The sequence below is a fragment of the Hemiscyllium ocellatum genome, chromosome 12 (genome assembly GCF_020745735.1).
Source record: "Hemiscyllium ocellatum isolate sHemOce1 chromosome 12, sHemOce1.pat.X.cur, whole genome shotgun sequence".
In the NCBI taxonomy this organism is placed as follows: Eukaryota; Metazoa; Chordata; class Chondrichthyes; order Orectolobiformes; family Hemiscylliidae; genus Hemiscyllium; species Hemiscyllium ocellatum.
This window is the reverse complement of record NC_083412.1, coordinates 26,595,554-26,622,550: the sequence shown is the minus strand read 5'-3', so window position 1 is coordinate 26,622,550 and position 26,997 is coordinate 26,595,554. Positions and strand designations below refer to the sequence as shown.

Below are 26,997 nucleotides of genomic sequence, written 5' to 3'. Positions count from 1 at the left end.
ACAAGGTCTAAAGACTAACAAAGGAGCCAAGGCCATTTTGCATGATGGCCAGGAAGCAATTCCATGATTCTGCAAGTCCTGCCCAATGCCATTTGCCTTATGGAGAAAAGTAGGTGCAGAAATCAGGAGGCTGGAAAGCAAAGGAATCATTAAACCAATTCAGTTTGCGAAATGGGCAGCACCAGTCATATCAATTGTGAAGCCCAATGGGTTAGTTCACCTTCATGCCGATTTTAAACAAACCGTAAACTGAGTTTTGCAGTTGGATTAATAATCAATTCCTAACATCGCAAAGCTGGCAGGGGGCTGTCCTTTGCCAAGTTGGACATGTGCCATGAGCACTTGCAAATAAAGGATGACTTGGTGACGGGGTACTGGCCTCTTTGGCGTTATTTCACCAACCATATCTAATTCTGCGCTGGTTAAGTATACTGATGTGTAGCTTCAATATATTGACACCTCATTTTAAAATATGCTTCATACTATTCCTGGCATATTCCTTTACAGTATGTTCCATTGATGTAAGGTTGACAGTGCTAAGGAATGAGTTATCTTCCAGGCCAAAAGATCAGAGATTAAAACTGCATCTATTTCTGCAGCAGTTGATGCTGTGTTGTGCTTAAAAGATGCCTAGTTTCAGGCAGCTGAACCTGTCATATTCTTAATCTAATTCTATCCTTAATGTGTCACATTCAGAATTGTACTCATGCTGTTTATCAGAGGTAGTAAAATTCAAGACTGAGAACAGACCAAATTCATTTATTTCTTACCAAGATGCTGTATTATGTACAGTGGCTTGACTATTGCTCATTATATTTGAGTTGCAATAGAAAAATGTGCAGTTAAAGTGGGACTGGATTATTCGTGAACACTGATGAAACAACGGTATTTAAATTATAACACAACTACACTCAAAAGTATTATACACGATTTTATATAACTACAATGTTTATTATCCATAATGCATAAAGCATTCTTCCACAAGTATGTCGTTATCTATGCAAATGTTTTCTTACTAAAAGGAATTCACCTTGTATAAAAAGGCAACCAGCAACAAAATAAAAATCTCTAGTTTCATAGACTACGAACTTATGTAAAATAGTCATTTCTTCCAATTAACACTCATTTATGAAATACATTCAAGCTGTTACTGGCTAGGAGATTTTACATTCGTGTCCCTGATTTTTTTTCACAGGCACAGATAGTAACACAGCTTACTATCAGTATGTCAGGTCTCACAGTGTAAAAAACATGGCTGGCTGACTGCATATCATCAGTCAACAAATTACAAAAAAACTGAGTGTAAGAACATAGTATAAACATACAAATATTAAAGGCTTTTAAGATAATCTGCCAAAACATTGTGCTGGTTTAGTTTTCAATTACTGCATAACAGTGTAAACCACTGCCTGATCCCTTCAAGGGCGACAGTATTAGCCTGGTTGATCATATGACAAAAATCATACGTACAAGATTGTTTACTCCACTGGAGCATAAGAGGAGCCAGGTAAGAATAGTCACAGGGTTTGCTGAGGCAAGAATACCTGATCACTCAAAAATCCTTCTAGTAATCTAGAAGCTTTGCATAAACATTTTAGTACAGTAAAATCCTGACGCAGATATCCTTTGGATTCTAGCTATTTGGTACCAGGAGACTAAAAGCTGTTATGGATTAACAGAAACCTGCAAATGGAACACTGCGTTCCTGCAATTTAACACCAGGAAGATAAAATTGAAAATTCTCTATCCTATGTCTAACTGCAGACTCAATTGTGTCGAGTTACAAAAGCATGTACAGTAACACCCTGAATGCACAATATTCAGCACTATTGCATCCTTGTTATATGAAATACAAAAATGACAAAACTGCCTTGGACACTGCAAAACAGACCCATTTCAAGTATTATATCGCAGGATGAAACTGTACATTTTCTTGGTTTAAAAGTCTTAAATAATATTACAACTGCTCCTCTTAAAAAAAAAATCATGAAATTATTTCACATGAAGAGGAATTCAGTGGCTTTGAGGATCAACGTTTCCATCAGGCTGATGAAAGGCAAAAAAGATATGTTAGTATTTTCCATGTTTCAGTCTCTCAATGTGATAACAAAGCTTCAAAGCTGGGCCCAACTTCAATCCCATATATTTCATTATCATGTCACTTCGTAGTAAGAGTAATGCCTTTCCATCAATTTCCTGAAACATACCATAATACACATTAAGGATTAAAACATATTTAGCAAACAGATTCTCAGGTCTAATACATGTTAAAAGGTCTTTGAAAAATACTTGCATGTTTTCTGAAGAGATCAGCATGTGGTGCTAAAGCCTGAGGATCTGCTTCCTTAACGAACTTCATGACTTCTTCAATGGACCAAGTGGAAGGATCTTTACTATTAGTTCTTGGCGATTCACGTTCTGTTGAATGAAGGTCCGGTCCAGTTGTAGAACTTGCAGCTACATTACAAAAATAAATGAACATAAGTGCAGGCATTAATTTCTACTATGAACATTCAATTCAGTTTTCTACATCTGTTAAAAACTCATCTAAGTGGTTGATTTTTTTGACTCTTCATGATAACAAAAATAAAATTTAACTCTAATCTCTAGAAGTATTAATTTTGTTTTTGATGTGCTCAATGCTAGCTATTTTCTGATTTTTGGTTCAGCCAGCACTTTAAAACGAAATATGATTGCATAACAAGTAGCATAGTATTCAACTACGCTACTAAAATGCCATTTCAGAAATATGCTAATATTCTAATTGGTTGAATTGGTGAAATGAAAATTTGAAAGTACTACAAACATCAGTACAGAGCCTTAGGGAAACCACAAAATAATGGATGCATCATCTCCTGTTATTTTTTAAAAATCCCTCAAAATTTAAAGGACAGGCACATCACAATTTTACAACATAATCTGCTAGTATCACAGCAATATCATACATCATGCCAAATTTTGGATGGCTGCTAGATTAAAATTGGTAATAATGAACTAAAAAATATTTGTAAACACAACCAACATTTTTGAGAACATTCCATCTCCAATGTTCTCTAGATCTGGAGAAGTGTCAGAAGATTAGTGCTGCAAATGTGACATCTTTTAAGAAAAGTTGCAAGGTCATTCATAATAACTCTAGGTTAGTCAGTTTAACATCAATAGAGGGTAAGAGTTTAGAAATAATCAATCAGGAACTAAAAATCAGGTGTTTGAAGATGTGGCTTTAACAAAGGAGAGTTAGCAAAAACTTATAAAAAGGTAGATTAAACTTGACTATTTTAACTAGTTGTTTGATGCAATAACAGGAAAGGTTAAAGAGAAGAATATAAATATTGTTTAGCTGAATTTTAAGAAAATTAGTGCCATTCCAGCCACATCCAGCTACCTTCAATGACCTTGGACATTTACATCCAAGTTCCTCTGCCACTGCAGCACCTTTAGAATTCAAACATTTATTTTTATTAAAAGTAAAATATTGTGGATGCCAGGACTTTTAAATAAAAACAAAAATTGTAGATACTCAGCAGGTCCAGCAGCATCTGTGGAGAAAGAAATGGTTAACTTTTCAAGTTCAACATGACTCTTGTTTGGTACCCTTTATGTTATTATTTTCATACTCTTCCCATCATGCTGCTTTATTTGAACAGTTAAAAATCGCAACACCAGGTTATCAAGAAACAGCACTTCGATAGCTAGTGCCTTCAAATAAACCTGTTGGACTCTAACCTGGTGTTGTGAGATTTTTAACTTTGTCCACCCCAGTCCAACACTGGCACCTCCAAATTGTTTTAACGAAGCATTGAATTCTTTTGGCTAATTGATTGATTATTTTGAAATGCACATCGAGTATAATTACAGAATTACTGCAGTATGGAAGGCAGTTATTTGGCCCATAGAGTTCACACCGGCTCCCCAAAGAGCATTCCACACTGATCCAACATGTAACTCCACATTTATTCTGGCTAATCCACCTAGATGACATATCACTGAAAACTATGGGCAATTTCAGCATGGCTAATTCACCTAAACTGCACATCTGTGGGGGGAAACCGGTGCACCAGATGTTTATAAATGTTAAGTTATACGTTTTGGTGTGAAAACAGAAAGGCAGAGTAGTATTTGACAAATCCCCAGGCGCAGCCGAGTTGTATCCTTGGCTACTGTGGGAGACATGGGGGTGGTGGGAAATTACAAAAGGCCCTGATCCAAATTTTTAAATTGTCTCTGGCCATAAAGGAGAATGCCAGAGAATGGAGGACAGTTAATGTGGTTACACTTTAGAAGAGATAGACCAGTGAGTCTAACATCAACGGTGGATTGACGCCACTCCCCCACCAGCCGACGCCTGGAGGAAGAACGCCTCCATGTTCCGCCTTGGACTACTTCAACCCCAGGGCATCAATGTGGACTTCACCAGTTTCCTCATTTCCCCTTCCCCCATCTCACTCCAGTTCCAAACTTCCAGCTCAGCACTGTCTCCATGACTTGTTCTACCTGCCTATCTTCCTTTCCACCCTCCTCTCTGACCTATCACCTTCATCCCCACCCCCATTCATCTATTGTACTCTATGCTACTTTCTCCCCACCCCCCTCCTCTCATTTAGCTCTCCATCCTGCAGGCACTCTGTCTCTATTCATGATGAAGGGCTTTTGCCTGAAACTTCGATTTTCCTGCTCCTCAGATGCTGCCTGAACTGCTGTGCTTTTCCAGCACCACTCTAACCCAGAATCTGGTTTCCAGCATCTGCAGTCCCTGTTTTTACCTAACATCAATGGTGGCTAAACTTTGAGAAAATGGCTAAGGAGGATATTAATCTCCATTTAGAGAGGCAAGGATTGTTTAGGAATAGCCAGTATGGCTTTCAGAGAGAGATCATGCTTTCAGAGAGAGAGACTACAGCAGCTGAAGTAGTTTGCAAGGACTGTAACAAGGTTCCACATGATAAAGAAAGTAAAAGCTCATCACTTCCAGCACAACTTGGCAAGACGGATCCAAAACAGGCTTTGTGACAGGAAACAAGAAGGTGGTAGTACAACATTGTTTGCTGAACTGGAGTCTGGTGTTATAGTGGTATTCAGAGGGATCAGTGGTCTGTCCATTATTGTTGTGATATTCATAAATTATGTAGATGAGAATGCCCACAAAGATAAGTAGTTTGTGGTTGACGGTGAGGAAGGTATAAATGGATTGGTTAGATAAGCAGATCAGTGGCAGATTGAATTTATAAATGTGAGGTAATGTACTTTGGATGAGGGAACAAGTCCAGGGAATACTCCATGAATGACAGGACATTAGGAAGCTCAGAAGAACAAAATGGAACTTGGGGAGCTCGTCTACAAAGTCCTAAAGGTAGGAGGACAGTTTGATAGGGTAGTTAAGATGACATATGTGATCTTTGCCGTTGTCAGTCATGGCATAGATTATAACAGCAGGGGGGGGGTCATGTTGGAATGGTACAGAACTTCGGTTAGGCCACAACTGGAGCAGTGTGCAGTTTTAGTCCCCACACTATAGAAGGGTGTGATTGCACTGGAGGGGATGCAGAAGAAATTCACAAGGATATTGTCTGGGATGGAACATTTCAGCTATGGAGAGAGGCTGATTTATCTGAAGTTGCTTTCTTTGCAACAGAGGTTTGAGGGGAGACTCGGTAGAGGTGCTCAAGGAGCATATTTGTAAGGTGACAGGAGGATGTTTTTAGGAGGACATGAGGGCCAACTTTTCTTTTAACAACACACAGAATGGTTCAGTGTGGAATGAACCACCAGAGGAAGAGGTGGACGCAGGTATAGGAATAACGTTTAAAAGACGTGTAGGTAAGTACATGGAATAGGGAAAGTTTGGAGGGATATAGACCAAACGCAGGCAAGTGGGACTAGTTTAGTTTGGGAACATGTTCACTGTCGAATAGTTGGTGCAAAGCATCTTTTTCCATGCTGTTTAATTCTATAACTGGTCAATGACTATTTTTGAGACTGGCGATATGGAAAATAAAGAGCATGAAAGTATGGGAAGGATTAAAGCATGAAGACCACTGGCGATTTGTTGCAAGGGGTCTGTGGAAGGCAGGATGGGATAAGAATAGTGGAATGCTCTTACACCAATTAGCAGAATAAGGTTAAGACTGAAAGGTCACTATGGCGAGATGAGATAACAGTTAGTAAAGGTAGTCTCTCTGTTAAGTGTCATCATGATAAGATTGGGACCATAAATATTTGGGACAGGACAGTAAATATCTAATTAATAGTTCGTACAGTCAGCTTGAGACAGGAGACTATTGTAATAGATGGAATAGTTAAATATTTAATCATAACAGGTTAGTCTGGAATGGAAGATTACTGTAGCAGAGGTGATAATAAATATCTAATCATGACATTAGGAAAATATTAAGTAGGGCTTGGAATGAAAGACCATTGTTGCAAATGTTAGCACTAAATATCAAACCATGACATTAGAATAACATTAAGTAGAATGTACTACTAAAGAGATAATGGGAACTAACATCACTGGTTTATTGTGTAGCTAGAGTGGAGTACTTTGATTAATATAGTTGGACATGCTGATAAGCTAACAGAGACATAATTTTTAAAAAAACCACGGACCCTGAAGTTTGTGGGCATTCGAGAATTTGCTTTCTCAGTGTCATGGTTTTTTGTTTTGCAAATAAACGACTACTTCTGCGGTAGAAAGTCATGTTCTCAACATATGAACATTTATACATTACTTGTTTGGAATGCAGGGTAAATCTTAAAAATTTGCCAAAGACAGCACAATTGGAGGTTTGGCGAAGACGGTCATGAGACCGATCAATTGCAACAGGAACTATAGATAAGCTAACAAAATTGGTAGACAAATGAAAAATGTAATTTTACAGATCAACTTTGTGACATGTATATTTTACATACTCTGCTCTGTTTCCAAAGAGTCAGAGATATACAGCACAGAAACAGTCCATGTTGACCAGGTATCTGATATAAATAGAGTTCCATTTGCTGCATTTGGGTTATAACCCTTTAAATCCTTCCTGTTCATGTACCCATCCAGATGCCTTTTAAATGCTGTATTCAGATCAGCCTCCATTACCTCCTCTGGCAGCTCATTCCATACACACACCAACTTCAGGATGAAAACTTATGTCCCTTTTATATCTTGCCCTCTCACTTTAAACCTATGCCCACTAATTTTGGACTCCCTCACTCCAAGGAAAAGACTTTGCCTATTTATCCTATCCATGCCACTTATGATTTTATAAACCCTTATAAGGTCATCCCTCAGCCTCTAATGCTCCAGGGAAAATAGTCATAGTCTTTTCAGCCTCTCCCTATAGCTCAAACCTTCAACTCTAACATTCTTGTAAATCCTTTCTGAACCCTTTCAAGCTTCATAACATCTTTCCGATAGGAAGGGGACCAGAAATGCACGCAGTACTCCAAAAGTGACCTAACCAATGTCCTGGACAGCCGCAACAGGACCTACCAACTCCTTTATTCAATGCACTGACCAACAATGGCAAGAGTACCAAATGCCTTCTTCACTAACCTATTTACCTGTGACTCCACTTTCTCGGAACTATAAACCTGCACTCTAAGGTCTCTGTTCAGCTGTACTTCTGATGTGCCAGAAACAAACAAAATTGCAACAAAACATACCGCAACATTTTAAAAATGGTTCTCAATTTTTAAAATTCCTGAGGAGTAAATTTCAAACAGCCTGGTCATCTGTTTTATTTCAAGAACATAAAGCTAAAATAACTTGAGAACATTCCAGATGATTATACCGTAATATTATATACTGCAGAATATTATTCATCTTCAAATCAATTCTTTCCCAACTAGACTTGCGTATCTTTTGGCTTTTGCTACCTTATGTAGATGATTAAGGGATATAGTCAATGTGTAACAATGTCAGCTAACTATTCTTGACGCAGTGTATGAACTGCACTCATTCATGAGTTCAACAGTTAAATGCTTTATATTGTACAATATATGTAGATAAGTTAAGCACAGATTTTTATCTTTCTCTTCTCTCCCAACACAACCGATAAATCCTTTGAATCAATTAGGATAGAGAACATGACCAAAAAAGGTTGGAATATTGCATGCAATTCTGGTTACCTTCCTATCGGAAGGATGTTGTGAAACTTGAAAGGGTTCAGAAAAGATTTAAGTGGATGTTGCCAGGGTTGGAGGATTTGAGCTATAGGGAGAAGCTGAATAGGCTGGGGCTGAGTTCCATAGAGCGTTGGAGGCTGACAGGTGACTTGATAGATGTTTATAAAATCATGAGGGGCATAGATAGGATAAATAGACAAAATCTTTTCCCCGAGGGGGGGGCGGGGAGGAGGAGTCCAGACCCATGGGGCATAGGTTTAGGGTGAGAGAGCAAGATATAAAAGGGACATAAGGCGCAACTTTTTCAATGCAGAGAGTGGCATGTGTATGGAATGTGCTGCCAGAGGAAGTAGTGAGGCTGGTATAATTGCAGCATTTAAATGGCATCTGGATGAGTATATGAATAGGAAGGGTTTAGAAGATATGGGCCAGGTGCTGGCAAATGGGTCTGGATTAGGTTAGGATATCTGGTCAGCATGGACATTTGGACCGAAGGTTCTGTTTCCATGCTGCACATCTCTACGTCCATCACTTTCTTCATACAGAAAGTGTTTTCTGCAATTACAATGACCAGTATTTTCTCCTCTACAATAACTCATGACTTGGGTTTGTTTTTATGCCACACCTGTGATACGAGCAGCTTTGCGAGAATTGACAGATGAGGTTTTGCAATTTAAATGAGGTCTTTTCATGTGTCTTCTTGAATGCAAGCAAGACCCTAGAGTTTTCATTTAAAGACATGGCTTAGTCTTTAATTCCCATTACAAATGCCTGAATATCAGTTGCTGTAGGAGACTGACAAAATCAGCTGTATTTTTACATATAAGTGCAATGTACATTTAGGCAATTCTGACAACTTGTAACTTCAGGTCATCTATTCAAGTTTAGAGTTCATTTTCTTCTCTATCATGAATTTTCTCCCTAATGTGCAGCCCTTTTACAACTCCATCTAATAGCTGTTAAAAAACTGATTTTTGTAAAACAGTTCAACTTGTGCTGTGGACACACAGTTCCACTACCTTACATCATTTTGTTTATTTAATTTCTCTTATACTGAAGAAAAACTGGAATATTTTACCTTATAATTTAGGAATAAATTGAACTAAATAATACATAAAATGTAGTTACTGAAATTGCAAAACAGACACTTCCTATTTGATCCCAGCAGATCTTATTTACCTTTCTTTTGTGCACTGATTAATTTCTATTTCACCAAGATTATCCTGACACAAAAAGCATCAATACTGTTATAAAAAGACATACTGCAGGACCAAATGACTTACCTTCTATTCTCCTTTGCATGCGGGTTCTGTTAACATCATAGTAATTATTATTTGCTGCTGAATTTGAAGTCTGCCTTCTCAAAGTGGATGCAGAATTTGAGGTACAGCCTGATGATACGACAGAACTTCTGAAAACAAATTTATTTCCTGAGTTACGATATTCACTAGAATTCCGTTGATGGGGACTAGGTGGTTTTACAGAACTTAGGGAAGAATCCAAGTTCTCTGAATATTTGTACTCCTTCGGTGTAGCGTTCTCTTCTGCAGGCAATGCTTCTGCTGAAGGCAAAATTAAGAATGATTATTCAATTAAAAAAACATTTGAATTAGAACTGTATTCCATTAAATCATTATTTCTCATAAGGCAAATGCTACGTATATAAATCTATGCATAATTTTTGATTCTATTTTTCACAGAATGTGGGATTAGCCCTTTGCTGACTCTTCAAAAAAATGAAGATCATTCAACTACATACCAGTTTTCAAATGACTTACTTTCACATTATCCCACTTCATATAATGTGCATGGGAGAGTTGGATGTGAAGGAAGAGGGGAGGAGGTGTGCTACTGCTGACCATCGTTCCTCCTGAATTTTTACAATAATTGGGTTTTGATGGCAAGGAATGCACTTCTTGCCCATATCGGACTGTTCCCAAGGAGGTAGTTGTCCGTTACCGTTTAAATTGCTGCAGATCGTGATGCAAGTATACTTATGGTATTGTTACTGAGGGAAATCCAGGACATTGGTGCTGGTAGACTGAAGGACTGATAATATAGTTCCTAATTAGTGCAGTGCATGACATAAAAAGGAACTTGCAGGGTGATGTATTTCCATATGATAACTGGCCTTATTCTTCTGGATGTGGATGTCATGGATTTTGAAAGTAGAGTCCAAGGAGGCTTGGTGAGTTGATGGTGCCTCTTGTGAATGGTACATACTTCTGTTATCTTCTGCACAGATAATTGAGGTACTGAATGCTTAAGTTGGTGACCGCATGCTACTTTGGCTCAGATGGTGCTGAGTTTGATTTTTATTGGAACTACACTCATAAAAAATCGAGAGAGAGAGAAAACTATATAGCTCCTTAAGCATGAGCATCATTTAGTACTACTTGTTGGTCCACTGCATACACCATCAATTCCAACAGATCATCTAACAGAGAAAAGGGCTGCTCACTCATGAAGAAAGCTGCCAAAAAGCTCTCCTGCTTCTATTTCAAGAGAAAAACAATCGAGTCAAACTCTATCGCCTAAGTACGGGTGCAGGGTGAGGGATTCCCAGACATCACAAACTTATCCCTGCCACCTCTTGTTGATTGGCACAGGGTTGGTGTTGCATGTGGGGGAAGGTCATCCTCTGGGGAGATGCCTTATGCAGGACATTTTTTAACACGGGAATGTTACTGCACAATAGCAAACACATTGTCCTTGACAGAAGCTGGATCAAGTTCCAGTGGCAAGGAAACCTCGAGTTGGAATCTCCTCACTGTTGCAGCCTTTAATCACCATCGCAGTCACTGATACCAAATGAATATTTACAACTGGATTGCCGCCATTGAGGCCTTGTTTCAGATTGCACTTTGTCTCGTTCCTTCCTTCTAGCTTACAATGGGTGGCATTGCTAGGTGTTCTGAAGAAGGGTCACTGAAACTGAAATGTTAACTCTGCTTTTCTCCACAAATGCTGCCAGACCTGCTGAATTTTTCCCAAGTTTCTCTATTTGTACCTCTGATTTTCAGCACCTGCAGTGCTTGGGTTTTTCTTTGTTCCATCCAAAATGATATTAGTTTGTAAACAACCACGTGATAAACTGCTATTTTCTTATCAGATGAAATAGACGTGAAGTGAATAATAGCTAATCGTTGCTACCTGAAAGAAATGTGTTTTACAATGCCATTGGGAAGAGGACAGTGGAAGTCATTTGAGAGCAGTTTGCAGATTGCCCTACAAATCGACAAACATCACACACAAACAGCTGTTATGGCTAACAGAAAGAAAATGGTTAAAATGTGACATGTAGTTGTGTCATCCTTTTCAACATGTTAACCAGCAAGTACAAACGTCTTTTGAAATGTCATCAGTTTTTATGGAGATCATGACAGTTGGATTTTTCACTGTCACGCTTAAAAAAGGTGATAATATAGTTCCTAATTAGTGCAGTGCATGACATAAAAAGGAACTTGCAGGGTGATTTGAAAGAGTCAATTTGGGCTCTGGGCATCAGAATAAAATTTATTTCCTATGACATAATTTCCTACAAATTCCACTCCATTTTTTTCTTCAGACTAGGTAATATTGAACATGTAAAGTAACATCTTTTCCTGAAAATAAATAGTCTAACATATATCAATATGCAATATCAAAGTGCAGCTTGTGCCCAAAAGACCTTTTCAAACACCGGTTGCAAACAGTAAGTCTTCAGTTGTATTTTCAGTTCTTTTCAGAGTTTCAGCACGCTGAATAAAAACTCATCAGAGCAAATGATCAAAACAGATTTGTGCATAGACATACAAACATAAAAGAGGAGCATTTCAGATTCAGCTTTCACAGTCAAGAATCCAAAGATATGCAGGTTAAGTGGATTGGCCATGGGAAAATGTAGAGTTACAGGGATTAGGTAGGGACGGTGGGTCTGGGTGGAATGCTCTTTAGAGGGCTAGTATGGTGTTGATGGACCAAACAGCCTGCTTCCATATTGTAAGTATTCTTTGATTTTTAGTCTGATTTCTCATCTTGTGTTTGGAATGCCAATTCAAGGCTAAAAGAACAAATGTTTACAGGTGGCCAGAGAAGTGAAACTTTTGTCAAACTTGAAATGACTAAATTGGACAAACGCAAATTACACATGAAAACAAAGAATATTTTTCAACTATATTCTACTAACTTAAGCCATCAGTTTTCTGGTTCATCAACCAAAACAGCTACTTATAAAGAGAGAAAATAACAGGAGTAGGCTATGTGGCCCATCAATTTGCTTTAACCTTCAACGTAATGACAGGCGATCCTCTATTTCAAGGCAATATTTCCTCTCTTTGCCCATACACTTTGGCAACTTTATGCTGTTTCTTTTTAAAATATATTTAGGGACTTGTCATCCACAGTCTACAGGTTCAATACTCTCTTGTGTGAAGGACATCTCATCTTAATACCCCATATCCTGAGACCATGAAACATCACAATTACAATTCAATTAAATAATATGCACAACAGATTATGACAGGCAATGAGATTAGTGGAGTTATACACTGATTTTAGCTATTCTTCTCTCTGTCCCAATCTTGGTCCAATATTTATAAATAGTTTCATAATCACAGAAAACAATGATGCACATCATTGTCAGTGTCACTGATTAGATAAAATCACTAAGTTCCATGAATCATATTACTCTATTCAATTTCTCTTAAAACTCATGTATAATTCCACAAGTGAACAAGCCTTGTTACCATGTTTAGAAGAAACACAGTACAGAAAAAAAAAATTCATGATTTACTCAAGGTTAATAGACTTTGCAAGCTTACTCTGACATTGCCTTTTTTGAACAAGATAGAATTTCTTACTAAATATTCAAAGGATGAAATAATGGGTCACCTTTAATAAAGGTCTAAAGTACCTTCTGAAGGATGAGACTCTGTTCTTGCAAGTTTTGGAGAGAGAGGTGCACTGTATGGTGGAGATTCTTGAGGAAACCGTTTTAATCCCCTGGTTAGCGTGGCTGGATCTAATGTTTCTTCTTTGGCTAAAAAAGGTTGCATTGGTTGTCACAAGTACATCGCAGCAGTAAAATCATAACATTTAAACATTAAACTAAAATCTTAGCCATTCACCGGGCTAACAATTTGATAAATTATCTATTTTTGCTTCAGAATTTTTGGACTACATTTTTGAAAAACAAACAAACAAATCTTTCTACTGAATGCATACATGCTTTCTTTATAATATTATCAATGCCACCTTATAAACAAATACAGAATGTTAGAACATAAATTCTATGGCATACTTTTCAGACTTGCCTGACAACATAGAGCTTGCCTCAAAGTTCAAAACATTAGAAAGCTGGATATATGGAAAATCAGATGGAGGTGGGTATGGCACTGTATTCCCAATTATTGTGTTTTCAATAAGCATTTATCAAATTTACTCTCCAATCTGAGCTGATTCAGATACAAAAAAAATTGTGTGACTGTGAAAATATTTTTCGCCTGTTCAATAGATGGTTGAACGTACAGGAAATACTCTTCCTTCAGACTGCTCTTTCAAGGTAAACTTGGGAAAAATTAGGCTTATACACCAAAAGTACCGTTCACACTTAGTTTCCACAAAAATAAACAGAATTTCTCTGTAATACGTGCAATACCACATCAGTGACTGAGGAAAGTTAGAAGTGGCAGGTCTTTATTTTTGACATGTACAAACACATATTTCCACACTGTATTAAAGTTCCACATTGACAGTTTTTCAAACTTGAATTATAACCCATTTAGTCATGACATTCGTAATGAGAAAAGATTCAACTTCCTAACTGATTCTTCCTTACTTCACAAATCTGAAGGTCAAGTATATTAAATCATTGTATTTTGGGAATGTACCATTAACTAAGAGAAAAACCAAGAAACAAAGGGAGCCACAAGACCTATTCCGAATTCTGCTGACAGTAAACCCAAGTATGGAGGGTCTATACGATCCATTACCCCAAGCTTGTTTCTCGTATACAGGTGAACAATCCTTTATTTGAAATGCTCAGGACCAGGCTGGTTTTCAGAATTCAGAATTTTTCCAATTTCAGAATAAGTGACAGTTTGATGGTGAAATTTTAAAAAATCTTACCAGAGGAGAAAACTCTGAGTAAAACGGACCCTGACACAAAATTGAGGCTTGCCAGTGCTGGGCTACACCCCCCCATCGCATCTGAATGACATGCATCGAGTGGGCGTTGACTGTTTGCACGCCAAACAACCTTGTTAAATGAGAAAAAACTTCACAAGAAAACCTTTGGATTTTTGGAACTTTTCAAATTTCAGATAAAGGGTTGTCTACCTGTACAACCTTATTCTATTAGGGAACAATTTACAGTATTCATTCAGTTGTTTTGCACTTGCATTGTTATTTTAGCACACTGCCAAAAATTCTTTCAGCTCTTCTCATAGGAAAGAAAAGCCTGGTTTTGGTACTTTCGCTTTTTGACAGATTTTTCTGAAGTGTATCTCTGACAGGAAGGATTCCCTGTAGTTTCATTTTTAAAGATTGAACAACTCAGTTTGCTATACTGAGGACATTTGTAGACAATGACAGAGGCATATATACTGACAGTGGATAGACTATTAGCCTGTGAAGTCACATGAGAGTGGTAAGAATGTCAGGTTTTGCAAATGGTTATAACTTAAGTTTGTACTTAAGAAAAAGTAGTTGGGAGTCTAAAGCAATGATTCTCAATCGTTTTTTGGCTACGGTCCCCCAGGAGCTCTTATCAGGTTCCAGGGCCTCCCTTTCAGACAGAGATACAACACGAATAGATAGACAGAAAATAATATTATTGAACATCAAGAAAACCTGAACATTCTGACATACTGGACAAAACTTAAAAATACCTAATGCAATCCTTGAGCTTGGGGCTTTTCTGCAAGTTTCATGATGTCAGGCTTCAAATTAAGATTAGGCTTTGATATTTCATTGGTTCAGTTGGGCCACCATAAACCCTTGGGGCTCTTCTTTGCACAGTTTTTAGTCTGTGGTCCCCTTCAAATGTGCCAAGGCCTCTAAAGGGGCCATATGGCCTCCATTGAGAATGGCTGGGCTAAAGAACAGCCAATTAGCATTCCCATGTTCAGGGAACATCATTTTTAGGATTTGATTACAGTCTCTCCAAAGAGTGAGAGAGAAGAGGGAGGGAAGGATGGATGTGCAGTCTCTCTGCTTTGTCACAGAAACATGCACTGGAGCTCTCCCTCAGACTGAGAAGACCAATTTCCTGAGCATTTAGAATTAAACTGAAAGAGTCTCTGAGCTTGAATTAGAGGTGCTTTGGGTGAAAATACACTGAACATATTAAATCTTCTTGTTTAAAATCATACAACACCAGATTATAGTCCAACGGTTTCATTGGAAGCAACCTGGCGTTGTGTGATTTTTAACTCTGTACACTCCAGTCCAACACCGATATCTCCAAATCAAATCATCTTGTGTTGTCCTTTCAGCTATTCACTAGAAGCAAGTTTTTGGTCTCTACATAGAGTCTGATAATCTTCAAAAGGCAACTTTAACAGGATTCTCTTGCCTGATATTCTTTGCCCAAAATTGCAGCATGAATGATCATTTCCAGGTTACTTTTCATTATAACTGTGCTTTCGACATCAATTGCTGAAGTCAAATAAACCATTCTAGCTTGTTTATTAAGTAATTTAACAGAGGAAATGTACTATTCTACAGTTTCAAGTATACTGGTTTCATTTCTAATCGGATGGGTCATTTCATGAAGTGAAAGGTGAACAATTGGTGAAGTACAAAATATTCAAGGCACAATTTTCCTCTTGTAAAAAGTGTAGGGGACAAAGATATAAGGAAGCTAGACTAATTGTGTGCCAGCATCCATTAAGGAGTTGACAGCTGAGGTTGGATGCATTTGTTGGCCTATTGGAGGTATTGATGCTGGGCTTCTGAATCAGAAGTTTCTGACTAATTGAATTCTAGCAACGTCTGGGTCCGAAAGATCCAATAAGACCTACGCCTTGGTAAAAGACATTCTCATGGGTGGCCCTTCAATCTTCTTGGAGTTGTGAGGAGATCAAAGGAAAAGAGTAAAATGCGAGACTTTCAGAGGCTAAGCCCTGGCTATTCATCCATACCTCCAACTGTCCCCAGATAAGACCAATCAGAAGTCTCTGGTAGAGTCACCAAGATTTTAAAACCTACTCACGTTTTGGATGTAGGTTTGCTTGCTGAGCTGGAAGGTTCGTTTTCAGATGTTTCATCACCATACTAGGTAACATCAATGAGCCTTCGGATGAAGCACTGGTGGCATGGCCCGCTTTCTATTTAATGTGTTTAGGTTCCCTTGGTTGGTGACATCATTACCTGTTCTTTTTCTCAGAGGGTAGTAAATGGGATCCATGTCAATGTGTTTGTTGATAGAATTCCAACTGAAATGACACGGTTCTAGGAATTCTCGAGTGTTTCTCTGTTTGACTTGTTCAGGGATGGACGTGTTGTCCCAATCGAAGTGGTGACCTCCTATGTAAGGATACTAGCGAGAGTCATGCCTTTTTGTGGCTAGTTGATGTTTGTGTATCCTGGTGGCTAGTTTTCTGCCTTTTTGTCCAATGCAGGGTCTATTACAGTTCTTGCAAGGTATTTTGGAAATGACATTAGTTCTGCTTGTCTGTATAGGGTCTTTCAAGTTCATTAGCTGCTATTTTAGTGCATTGATGGGTTTGTGGGCTACCATGATGCCAAGAGGTCTGAGTAATCAGAAAGACCCTTTACTAACAAGCAGCAAAACTTATGTCACTTACAAAATATCTTGCAGGAACTATAATAAACACTACATTGGACAAACAGGCAGAAAACTAGCCACCAGGATACATCAACATCAACTAGCCACAAAATGACATGACCCTCTCTCACTAGTATCCTTACATACACAGATGAGGAAGTACACCACTTCAACTGGGACAAGCCAAACAGAAACACATACGAGAGTTCCTAGAAGCATGGCATTCCATCCAGAACTGTCAACAAACACGCTGACATGAATCCCATTTACCCATCCAAGAACAGGAAATGACATCACCACAGGAATTACCAATCCAAGGAAACTTAAACACATATAAAGCAGGCCATGCCATCAGTGCTTCATGCAGAGGCTCACTGATGTTACCTAGTATGGTGACAAAATGTCTGAAAACGAACCTTTCAGCTCAGCAAGCAAACCAACATCCAGAACCTCAACCTGAGTTACAAATCTTTTCAAAACTCACTAACTAGTCACAATTATTTCCCTCCAAGAAGGCAGCTATTTGGGCAAGATGCATGTTTAGATTCTTAAGTGGCCATTAATTGACCTGATGGTAGGTCAATAAAAGTTGCCCATGGATATTCTCATGACTGGTGAGATGAAGAAGGGGATGAGCATCCCTGGAGGGCCAACTTGTCAAATCAGTTTTCCATGTTGGGAGGGGAAAATCATGCTCTGCCAACAAATTCCCTTGGACATTAAGACTCACTTAATCTTAAGGTAAGTATTGCTGAAGCTTTTTGTCTAGTACTCAAAAGGACAATTTGTGAGAAAACCAGTTTAAGGGGCAGACCGAGACTTATGCTGCACAAGAACAGTGTATGGATTGGTTGACAAAATCATTAATTGATAGACATTACTTGGAAAATGCCTTCACCAGCATTGACTGACAGTTAATTGCCATACTTTTTTCAAATTCAGAACCAGGTAGGTTAACTGATTGGTCAGGGCATTACTCTGAGAAACCAACCACTGAATGGCCATCACCTATCTACTGGGTTTTTTTCTATCTGCACAGAACAGGTCACGGCATATTAATATCTATAGCTTCGAGTACACACATGTGCCACAATGACAACCAAACTGACAGTCTTAAATTGATTATCAGGTACTCTTTTGCACATGCAGGATAATCTAGCAAATATTATCCAACTGCAGAATCACATTTAATGTTGGACACTTTAGTTAGGCACCCTATTTGATGTATACATAAAGAATGTGTACACATACTACACCTGTTTTAACACAATGTCAGCTATTTGCTGGTTCATTTTTCAGAGCAACGCTCTGACCAATCAGAAGCAGCCTGCCCAATTTAAAACTTAAATAAAACTTGTCAATCAACATTAATGGGTATGTTTCTCAACACCTCTACAAATCATAAGAACAGAAGAGATGAGGAATAGGCTCTTCAAGCTTTCAAGCCTGTCCCACCATTCAATAAGTAATGGTTGATCTGCCCCAGGCCTCAAATCTTCCCTCATGCCATCTCTTCATAGTTGTCAAAGTCCCTGATATATTCAAAAATTTAACTCCTCTTTACAAGTTTTTGTGATTGAACCTTCACAATTATCTGGGGGAAGGAATTTCCAGGCATTCATTACTGCCTGGGATAAGAAATATCCATTATACTTCAGTTTCCCATAACCGTTTAGCTATTCGTGATTAGTCAACCGTTTCAGCTCAATAATCAACCCAGTGAATGAATTTTGAAGTGCTTGAAATGTCAGCATATCTTTTTTAAAACTAGATCCAATCAGTATACAATACTCGAGGTGCAACAGCATACACAGATGTGACAAGAGTTCCCTACTTTTAAAGGCAGCGTTTCCTGACATCAATGACTGCAGACAACTAACACAGACACTTGTTGGGGAAACACATGGCTCCAAGCATTGAAATAATAAGTAGACCACCAGCACAACCAAACCTGTGTCCGTGTGATTCAAAGCAGCATAGAGCCATGAGTGTATGTGTCCACAAACATAGCCATTTCTAAATTCCAACACCCCAACAGAAAGACCGACCAAAATTCCACTTCCCTTCTTAATTATTTGCTGCATGTGCACGTTAGCTGTGCCTCAACCAGATTCATCTGTGCTGCATTTTTTGGAGTCTCTCTCCATTTAAGTAATAATAAGCCTTTTCATAATTCCTACCAAAGTGCATGACCTCACACTTTGCTAACTCCATCTGCCAAGATTTTGCTCACTTATTCAACCTAACTACATCCCCTTGCAGATTAGTCACGACTTCTCACAACATGCCATCTCACTAATTTCTGCATTTTCAGCTAACTTGAATACATTGAATTCTATCCTTGAGTCCAACATTTTGACCAAAATATTTTTTTGCTGGGTGTCATGAAATAGCTGTTTAAATGAGAACAATGGCCTTCCCCTAAGTCAATCTTGCTAGTTACTTTAAACAACTTTCTTTCCACCTCTGTAACTGCCCTAAATTGACGACAGTAGTTTGAAACTCACGTTGCTTCTTCTCAATCTGAATTTGAAATCCTAACATGTTGCAATTGATCCTTAACTACGAGATTTCTTGGAAATCTACCTCATTACACATTACTGGATCTGAAATAAACTGTTTCCAGATAGTTGTACCTGCTTTAACTGCACTAAGAAAAAACCCTAATATGCCCTCCACAAAGTCATCTGCCATGGTCTCCTTGTCCAACTGATTTGTCCAGTCAATCTGCAGATTAAAACGACCCGTCACAATTTAGTGCCCTTCTCACATACCAACATTGCTTCTGGATTTACACCACAGAGGGGCAAATCTTCAGGGGGCTACAGATTACTCCCACTTATGACTTCTTTCCCTTGCTATTATCCAAACTGATTTCACATCATGTTCTAATGCACCAATTTCACAACTCACCATACACCAATACCCTCCTTTAGTAAGAAAATCAGCCCAAGTTCCGTTTCTTTTTTGCCTATTCTTCCAGAAGATAAAGTACTATTGAAAATTGAGTTCCCACTATTGGTGACCCTACAACCACATTCATGCATTTATTTGTGTCACCAAATTACCTACCAGCATCCACTGGTCAACCAGACAGCACTCGGCTCTTAAATGCTACAAATATCTTTTCTTGAATTGGTTTTCTTGCAAACAGTCCTCAAGAGCAAAACTACTCAGAAGCCAGTTCATATCTTTATATATACATTATTCAGCCAAAGAATCAACACCACGGCTTCAGGCAAGCAACTTATCCTGAGTGAGAGTCATTAAGTTGTAAAACATGTGCTTAACTTGAAATTTCTTCCACTGAATTCAAACAATTGGAAACATCTGGCATTCCAAAACTCAATACTGTTGTGATTGGAGCGCTGAGATGAGGAGATAGAGATGTTAATGATGCAACAATGAGAAACCTGGATAGGGAAACTATGATGATATCGAGCCTATGAAGTTAAGGTGAAGCAGGACAAAATTAGTTTTAATTACTTTTATCCTATCAAAACTAAAATAAATAATAAAAAGAGTATGAATGTAAAGCATTCACTCACAGACTTTCTTATTCCTTATTTAACTTCAGAATCAATATTTTCACTTTGGCTTTCCAGGCAAAAAACTGCAGTTTTATTCTAATTGTTCTTTTATTAACAGAAATTGAAGTTCCTTTACCTGATTTCACTCTCTCATATTCTGTTGGACTGTGTGCATTACCTATATATGGGCTGAAAGGCTGGCTGCTAAAGAGGTTCTCGCACTGCAAACTGTAACAGAGCTTCTCCAGAAATCTCAATACAAATGAGACGCTATTTACAGATGGAAGCTTCACAGTGTGCTTCTCTCCATCAAACGTGGCTATAAGAGGATAAAGAAGAAAAGTGAAAAGCGCTCGTTGGACAAGGTGCAAAACACTTCAGCACGTGGTACAACAAAATAAATAAATGTGAATTAATTAAAGGATGTTAAAAACATTATGCAGTTCTTTAACATATCTATACAAAATTACAATGGGTCATTCAGCCCAATGTTTCTGCGTATTTTAGCTGAGTGCCGAACTCCTGCCTTTACCCCGTAACCATGAACATTGAAAGATTTTGTTTAAACAATGTCCTTTTGAATATCTCAATTGAATCTGCCTTCAACACACTTCCAGGCACTGCATTCCAAACTTGGGACTACACATCTGGCATCAAAGCTTTTTCCCATCTTATTTGCTTCTATTGCAAGACACTTTCAAACTGCTCTCTGATTCTCAATCTGTTTAAGAGAAGGAACAGTTTCTCCCTTTCTACTCTGTCCAGGTACACCAAAAGATTTTAAAAACCTCTCTCAGATTTCCCCTCAGCCTTCTAATCTTCAAGGAAAATGAGTTCCAAATTCTCCAATTTATCCTTGTAACTGAAATTTTGTATCTGCGGAATCATTCCCTTAAATCTCTTTGCTCTCTTTTCCAATGCATTGCGGAACTTTTATTGAAGTGTGGCATCCAGAACCGTACACGATACTCAAAAGTGAGATCCATAGTCTCCTGCATAGTTTCAGTAGAACATTCCTGGTCTTATACTCTGTCCTATTAATAATGAAACCTAGAATACAGAAAGCTTTACTGATCGCTCTATCTGTCCTTCCAGCATTAATGGTACATCCAGATCCTTCTACTCCTGCACACATTTTAGAATAGAACTCTATTTTATACTTTCTGTATTCTTTGTACTGTTTATCACCTCATACTTCTTCACTTCGAGCTTTATCTGTCATCAACCAACCACTTCAACTTATCAATATCTTTTTTCAACTTCAACACTGTAGTCCTCACAGTTAACCATGACCAAGATTGTGTCATTTGGCATTTTTTAAATTGTCTCATTCAAACTAAGATTTGCATCATTTTTATACAAGTCAAGGTCCCAATACCAACACTTGCAGAATTTCACAATAACCTTTTCTCTAATCCTAAAATGCCCATTCACTATTACATTGTCAATTTTGTATCAACATTGTTACTGTTCCTTTCTTCAAAGTTTAATGTGCAGCACTGTACTGAGTGTGTTTTGGAAGTCCACCAATACCATGACAGTCCAGTCTTCTTCCACTGTCACTTTTCGAAAAGGCAAGTCAGTCAGACACTATTTTCCCACAACAAATCAATGCATACTCTACAGAATTACACACATTTTTCCAGGTGACTATTCTATTCTGAAAAATGGTTTCTAGAATTTTCCCTTCAAAAGATAAATAGATAGCAATTACAAACTAATCTTTACAACAAATTATATGGGAAAGTTAATAAAAAGAGAATGTGATGTAACGTATTTGTGAAAATCTTGAACATTCCACAAATCTGGATCAGAAAAGGCCTAACAATTTTAACAATTATATTGAATATTATATTGAAGAAACTTCAATTTAAATTTGGAGAGACATGGGTACTTTTCTCCCTTTGGAATGTCAGATATACAAAGAAAACAAGACCTTCATCTTAAAGTATACAGTACAACCTTGATTATCTGAATGAGATGAGTGAGGAATATTTTGTTCGGATAAGTGACTGATTGTTCGGATAACTGATTACGTTTTTACGGAACTTTGAGAACTTGTTCGGATAATCTGAAATTCAGATATTTGACATTCGAATAACTGAGGTCGTTTTGTATAAAGGACCATAAGATACAGGTGCAGTATGCTCTACCATTTGATAATGAATGATAAGCTACTCAAGCTTATACTCCTGCCTTGTCCCTATAACCTTTGGTACCCTTACTAATCAAAAACCTATCTGTCTTAAATACACACAATGACTTGGCTGCCACAGCCAATTACAGCAATGAGTTTCCCAGATGCACCACCCTCTGAAGAAATTCCTCATCAGTTCTAAAGGTTCATCCTTTCACTGAGGCTGTGCCCTTGAGTCCAGTCTTTCCGACGAATGGAAAGATTTTCACCTCCACTGTATTCACTGTTCAGTTCTCGGTGTTCTCCAAGTTTCAAATCAGATTTCAACCTCCCACCATCCCTGCAATTTTCTTTTATATTACTGGCTAGCTTACCCTCACATTTCATCTCTCCCTTTATTGCTTTTTCAGCTGTCTTCTGCTAGTTTTTGAAGGCTTCCCACTCATCTTCACCATATAATATGCTATTCTTTTTGCTCTTATGACAATTCTAACTTTGTTTGTCAGCTGTGGTCACCTCGTCCTCCCTTCGTAGGTTTCTTCTTCCTTGGGATGAACTTCTGTTTCCTGAATTATCGCCAGAAGCTGCCATTCTGCACCACCGTCTTCCCAGTTGGACTCCAAGCAACTCAGGCTAGCTCCTCCCTTGGGTCTTTCTAGTTATCTTTACTCAACTGTAATATCATTAAATCTGATTCTGGCTTCTTCCTCTCAAACTGCAGGGTGAATGCTTTCATGTTATGGTCACTGCCCCTGAGGGGTTCCTTCACCTACAGTTCTTTGATCAAGTCTGCCTAATTATACATCTTCAAGTTCAGAAAAAGTCTGTTCCCTAGTGGGGTCTACCACAAGTTTTTCCAAAACAAAAAGAAGAAAATGCCACTTCTTGGACACTCCCAAATTCCATTTTGGGATCCACTACCAGTCTAATTTTCCCTGTCCACTTGCATACTGAAGCCCCCCATAATTACTGTCATTTCTCACATGTCTTCTCTATTTTCTGCCCCATATTCTGACAACTTCTAGGAAGCCTGTACCTAACTCCCATCAGGGTCTTTTCTCCTTTGCCATTCCTCAACTCTATCCACAGATTCCACACCTTCCAACCGTACATCACTCCCTGTTATTGATTTAATTTAATTTCTTACTAACAAGGCAACCTTTTGTCTACCTGCTTGTCTTTTTGATAGGACTTGCATCCTTGAATATTTATTCCCAGCCCTGAACACTTCGCAGCCATGTCTCTATGATGCCACACAGCACAACTACCAATTGCACTACAAGCTCAATTACTTTGTTCCAAATATTGCATGCATTTAAATACAACACCCTCAGTTCTATGTTCACTGCTCTCTTTCTCACAGTTATCCCCTTATCTGTTGTGTCTCGTTAGATTTCCGACCCTTTCCATACTTTGTGCCGTTATTTCTAGAAACGTTAATGACCTCTCCTGAGCCCTCTTTTCCTTTACGTTTAAAAGCCTCGTAGCCTTGATTTACCCAATCAACTCATCTATTCTTATTCTAAATGCTTCTGTAAAAAGTAACTTGACAAGGTTATATATGACAACTTGCACTTTCATAGTATCTTTAAAATTGCAATATCTGACCAACTTAAAAGTTCATACGATGTTTTGAAAACTACACAATAGCCTTACAATAAAAAGAAACATTCACCTGAGTAGATCAGTAACTATTCAATTCCTTTGCCCTCGCAAGTGATCAAAGACAGTAATTGCAACTATGTGGCTAACAATTGCAAATTAATAACTTAATTATACACTAATGGCTTGAAGATGAATATACCTGAACATAGTCACATAAGCTCTTTACAAAGATACATTATTTTAATTATTCCTCTGTAGATCAAAGCCATTATTATTTCAAACAATTATCTTCCTTTCTTTTGCTTATCTTATAATAAATTTTGCTCTTCTCTAACAGTCGTTCTGCCATAGTAGGTTTCTCCTACAAAGAATTTGATTTTTTTTCTAACTTTGCTTCTTTAATCTACTTTTCACCTCGTTTTTAAGAACCAACCATGTTTTCCGACACATCTAACCAACTTTAGCCCTCAGGCAGGCTGAAAGTTAAAACCTGTGAAATTGTCAGATGTAAATTTAAAGTGGGATTGAGCAATTAGAAAGCAAATGGAGGAGAAAGATACAACTTGTTTTTGGAATTCTATGAGGATGAAATTAAAAATTTTAGAAAGCCAGGCACAGTTAAAGAGAAGATGTCCATCCAATGGGTTAAGATCCAGTTTATATGTAGCACAAAACTCATGCAAGACTTTCACTCAGTGTCATTGCTTCTGAGAAATTGAAAATAACAATGCAAATAAGAAGTTTGGAATTAGTTAACACAGATAGATGCAAACCTATAAATTAAAAGACAAACTATTTGAAAATCACCACAATTGTCAACATCTGAAACTATTTTAGTTTTGCTTTCAGTGAAAAACATTTGGTGTGCATTGAAATCGTAACAATATAACCGTATCTCCGCATTTATTGTTACAAAACCTGTCATCCATGGTAAGATAATACATACATATGATAACTCATACAGTTTTGAAATTTCAACTAAACTGCTAAACCTTCCAGTTGAACGAAGTGAAAAACTCATTGTTGGCAACATTTTAATTTATGACTAAAATTATGGTTAATTCATTGAACCCTAGTTCCAACAGTCGGTTTGGGTTTTGCTAACATGCATTTTGAATCATTATTCATATAAAACAATTTAAAGTATGCTAATGACTGTCAACAGGATGTTAACTTAATCATTGAATCATAGAAACTCCAAAGCGTGGAAAGAGGCCTGTAGGCCCATTGAGTTTTCACCAAAGAGCATCCCATCCAGTCTCAGACCTCACCTTTCCCTGCATTTAACATGGTCAATCCTCCGAACCTGCACATCTTTGGGCTAAGGGAGGAAACCAATGCTGACACGGGGAGAACATGCAAACTCCACACTGTCACTAAGGCTGGAATCAAATTTGGGCCCTGGCGCTGTGAGGCAGCAGTGCTAACCACTGAGCCACTGTGCAGCCCAAAATAATAAACTACAGAAGTATAATCAGTATATAACAGTAAAAATACAGAATTTAAGTTAAAGTTCCTTCTTAAATTCTTAACATTTAGTCACTCTCAAAGGAATACTTTTGACTACTTAACATGTTAAGTCTACACTGATGGCCAATACTTGTTATTTGCTGTCTAGCTACCCACACTAAAAGTTAATTCTGTAATTCACAATCAATAATTTATTTAACTTCCATCTTGGCAATATTGGAGAACAGATGCAAGATACATTATTCTGCTGAAAGGAACAGTACAAAGTATATTAAGTACTGCCATAAAATAACTTTACTTCAATCTCACTTGAAGGTGCTGTTGACAGAATTTCAATCAAGGCCTTGAAAGCACGATTAGATAATTAATTGAAAAGCTACAATTTGCATGGCTGTAGAGAAAACACAGAAAAGCAGGTTCAAGGAGACTGCTTTTAGAGAGTTGTTATGGGTATGATGGGCCAAATAGTCCCTGCCGATGCTATAAACGTTCTCTGAATCTATATGAAATGTCTCTAAATGGTCAAAATACATATTGAGCTCATGACAGGCACAACATAAATTTTTTTTGATCAGTGTAAATTTGTCAGTTTTTCATATTTATCTTTATCATATAGATAAAATATCAAATCTGAACAAACTGAATAATAAATATTTACAAACATTTCAATTAAATGTACCTGTTATTGCCTCTCCACCATGATGTCCGGACTTAAGAAATGAGAAGACTGTTTTAGCCTGGTAGGCACAATCAACACAACCTTGTACAGCCTGTTGAAGCACTGTTGGTACAGGGCCAGGTCCAAAATGATCTGGAAGCTGTTGAATGTTTTTTTTATTGAGATGTGGTCCGCAGTTTCCATGTTTGTTAACGTACACACAAACTGTAATAAAGCAGCCGCGATTAAACATTAATACTTCAGCTTAACCTAGCCAATAAATTTAATAATTAGTAACCAACAAATTAATAGCTCCTAGCTTAACTTTTTTATCCTGAATTTTTCACTTGGGTGACTTCTGTGCTTACCAAGTACATTTAATGATGTTTTTGCAATTCTTTACCAAATTGCAAGTTAATCTTGTCTAGAAATTTAACAATCACAGAGTCACACAGCACAGAAACAGACCCTTCAGTCCAATCAGTTCATGCCAAACATAATCCCAAACTAAACTAGTTCCATCTGCCTGCTCCTGGCCCATATCCCTCCGAACCTTTCTTATTCAAGTATCTATCCAAATGTCTTTTAAATGTTGTAATTGTATCCACATGCACCACTTTTGCAGTCCACATACGAACTACCGATTGTGTAAAAGATTTGCCTCACATCTTTTTTAAATCTCTCTCCTCACTTGAAAAATGTGCCCCCGAGTCAT

The 26,997-nt window shown here is 37.9% G+C and overlaps 1 protein-coding gene across 3 annotated transcripts in view; it reads right to left on the bottom strand.

Moving 5' to 3' along the window:
* Positions 1-828: 828 nt before the first annotated feature.
* The window catches only part of scml2 (Scm polycomb group protein like 2), a 109,387-nt gene continuing 83,218 nt past the window's right edge, over positions 829-26,997 (bottom strand). For 2 of the 3 annotated variants that reach the window (XM_060832945.1, XM_060832946.1), the window contains exons 10-15: positions 26,304-26,507; positions 20,549-20,731; positions 13,007-13,132; positions 9,396-9,674; positions 2,294-2,457; positions 829-2,196 (exon numbers count right to left, since the gene is read on the bottom strand). In XM_060832945.1, coding sequence (XP_060688928.1) covers positions 2,071-2,196; positions 2,294-2,457; positions 9,396-9,674; positions 13,007-13,132; positions 20,549-20,731; positions 26,304-26,507 — 1,082 coding nt within the window. In that variant the 3' untranslated portion in view covers positions 829-2,070. The remainder of the gene's footprint in view (positions 2,197-2,293; positions 2,458-9,395; positions 9,675-13,006; positions 13,133-20,548; positions 20,732-26,303; positions 26,508-26,997) is intronic. The other variant, XM_060832947.1, reaches the window with a different exon arrangement.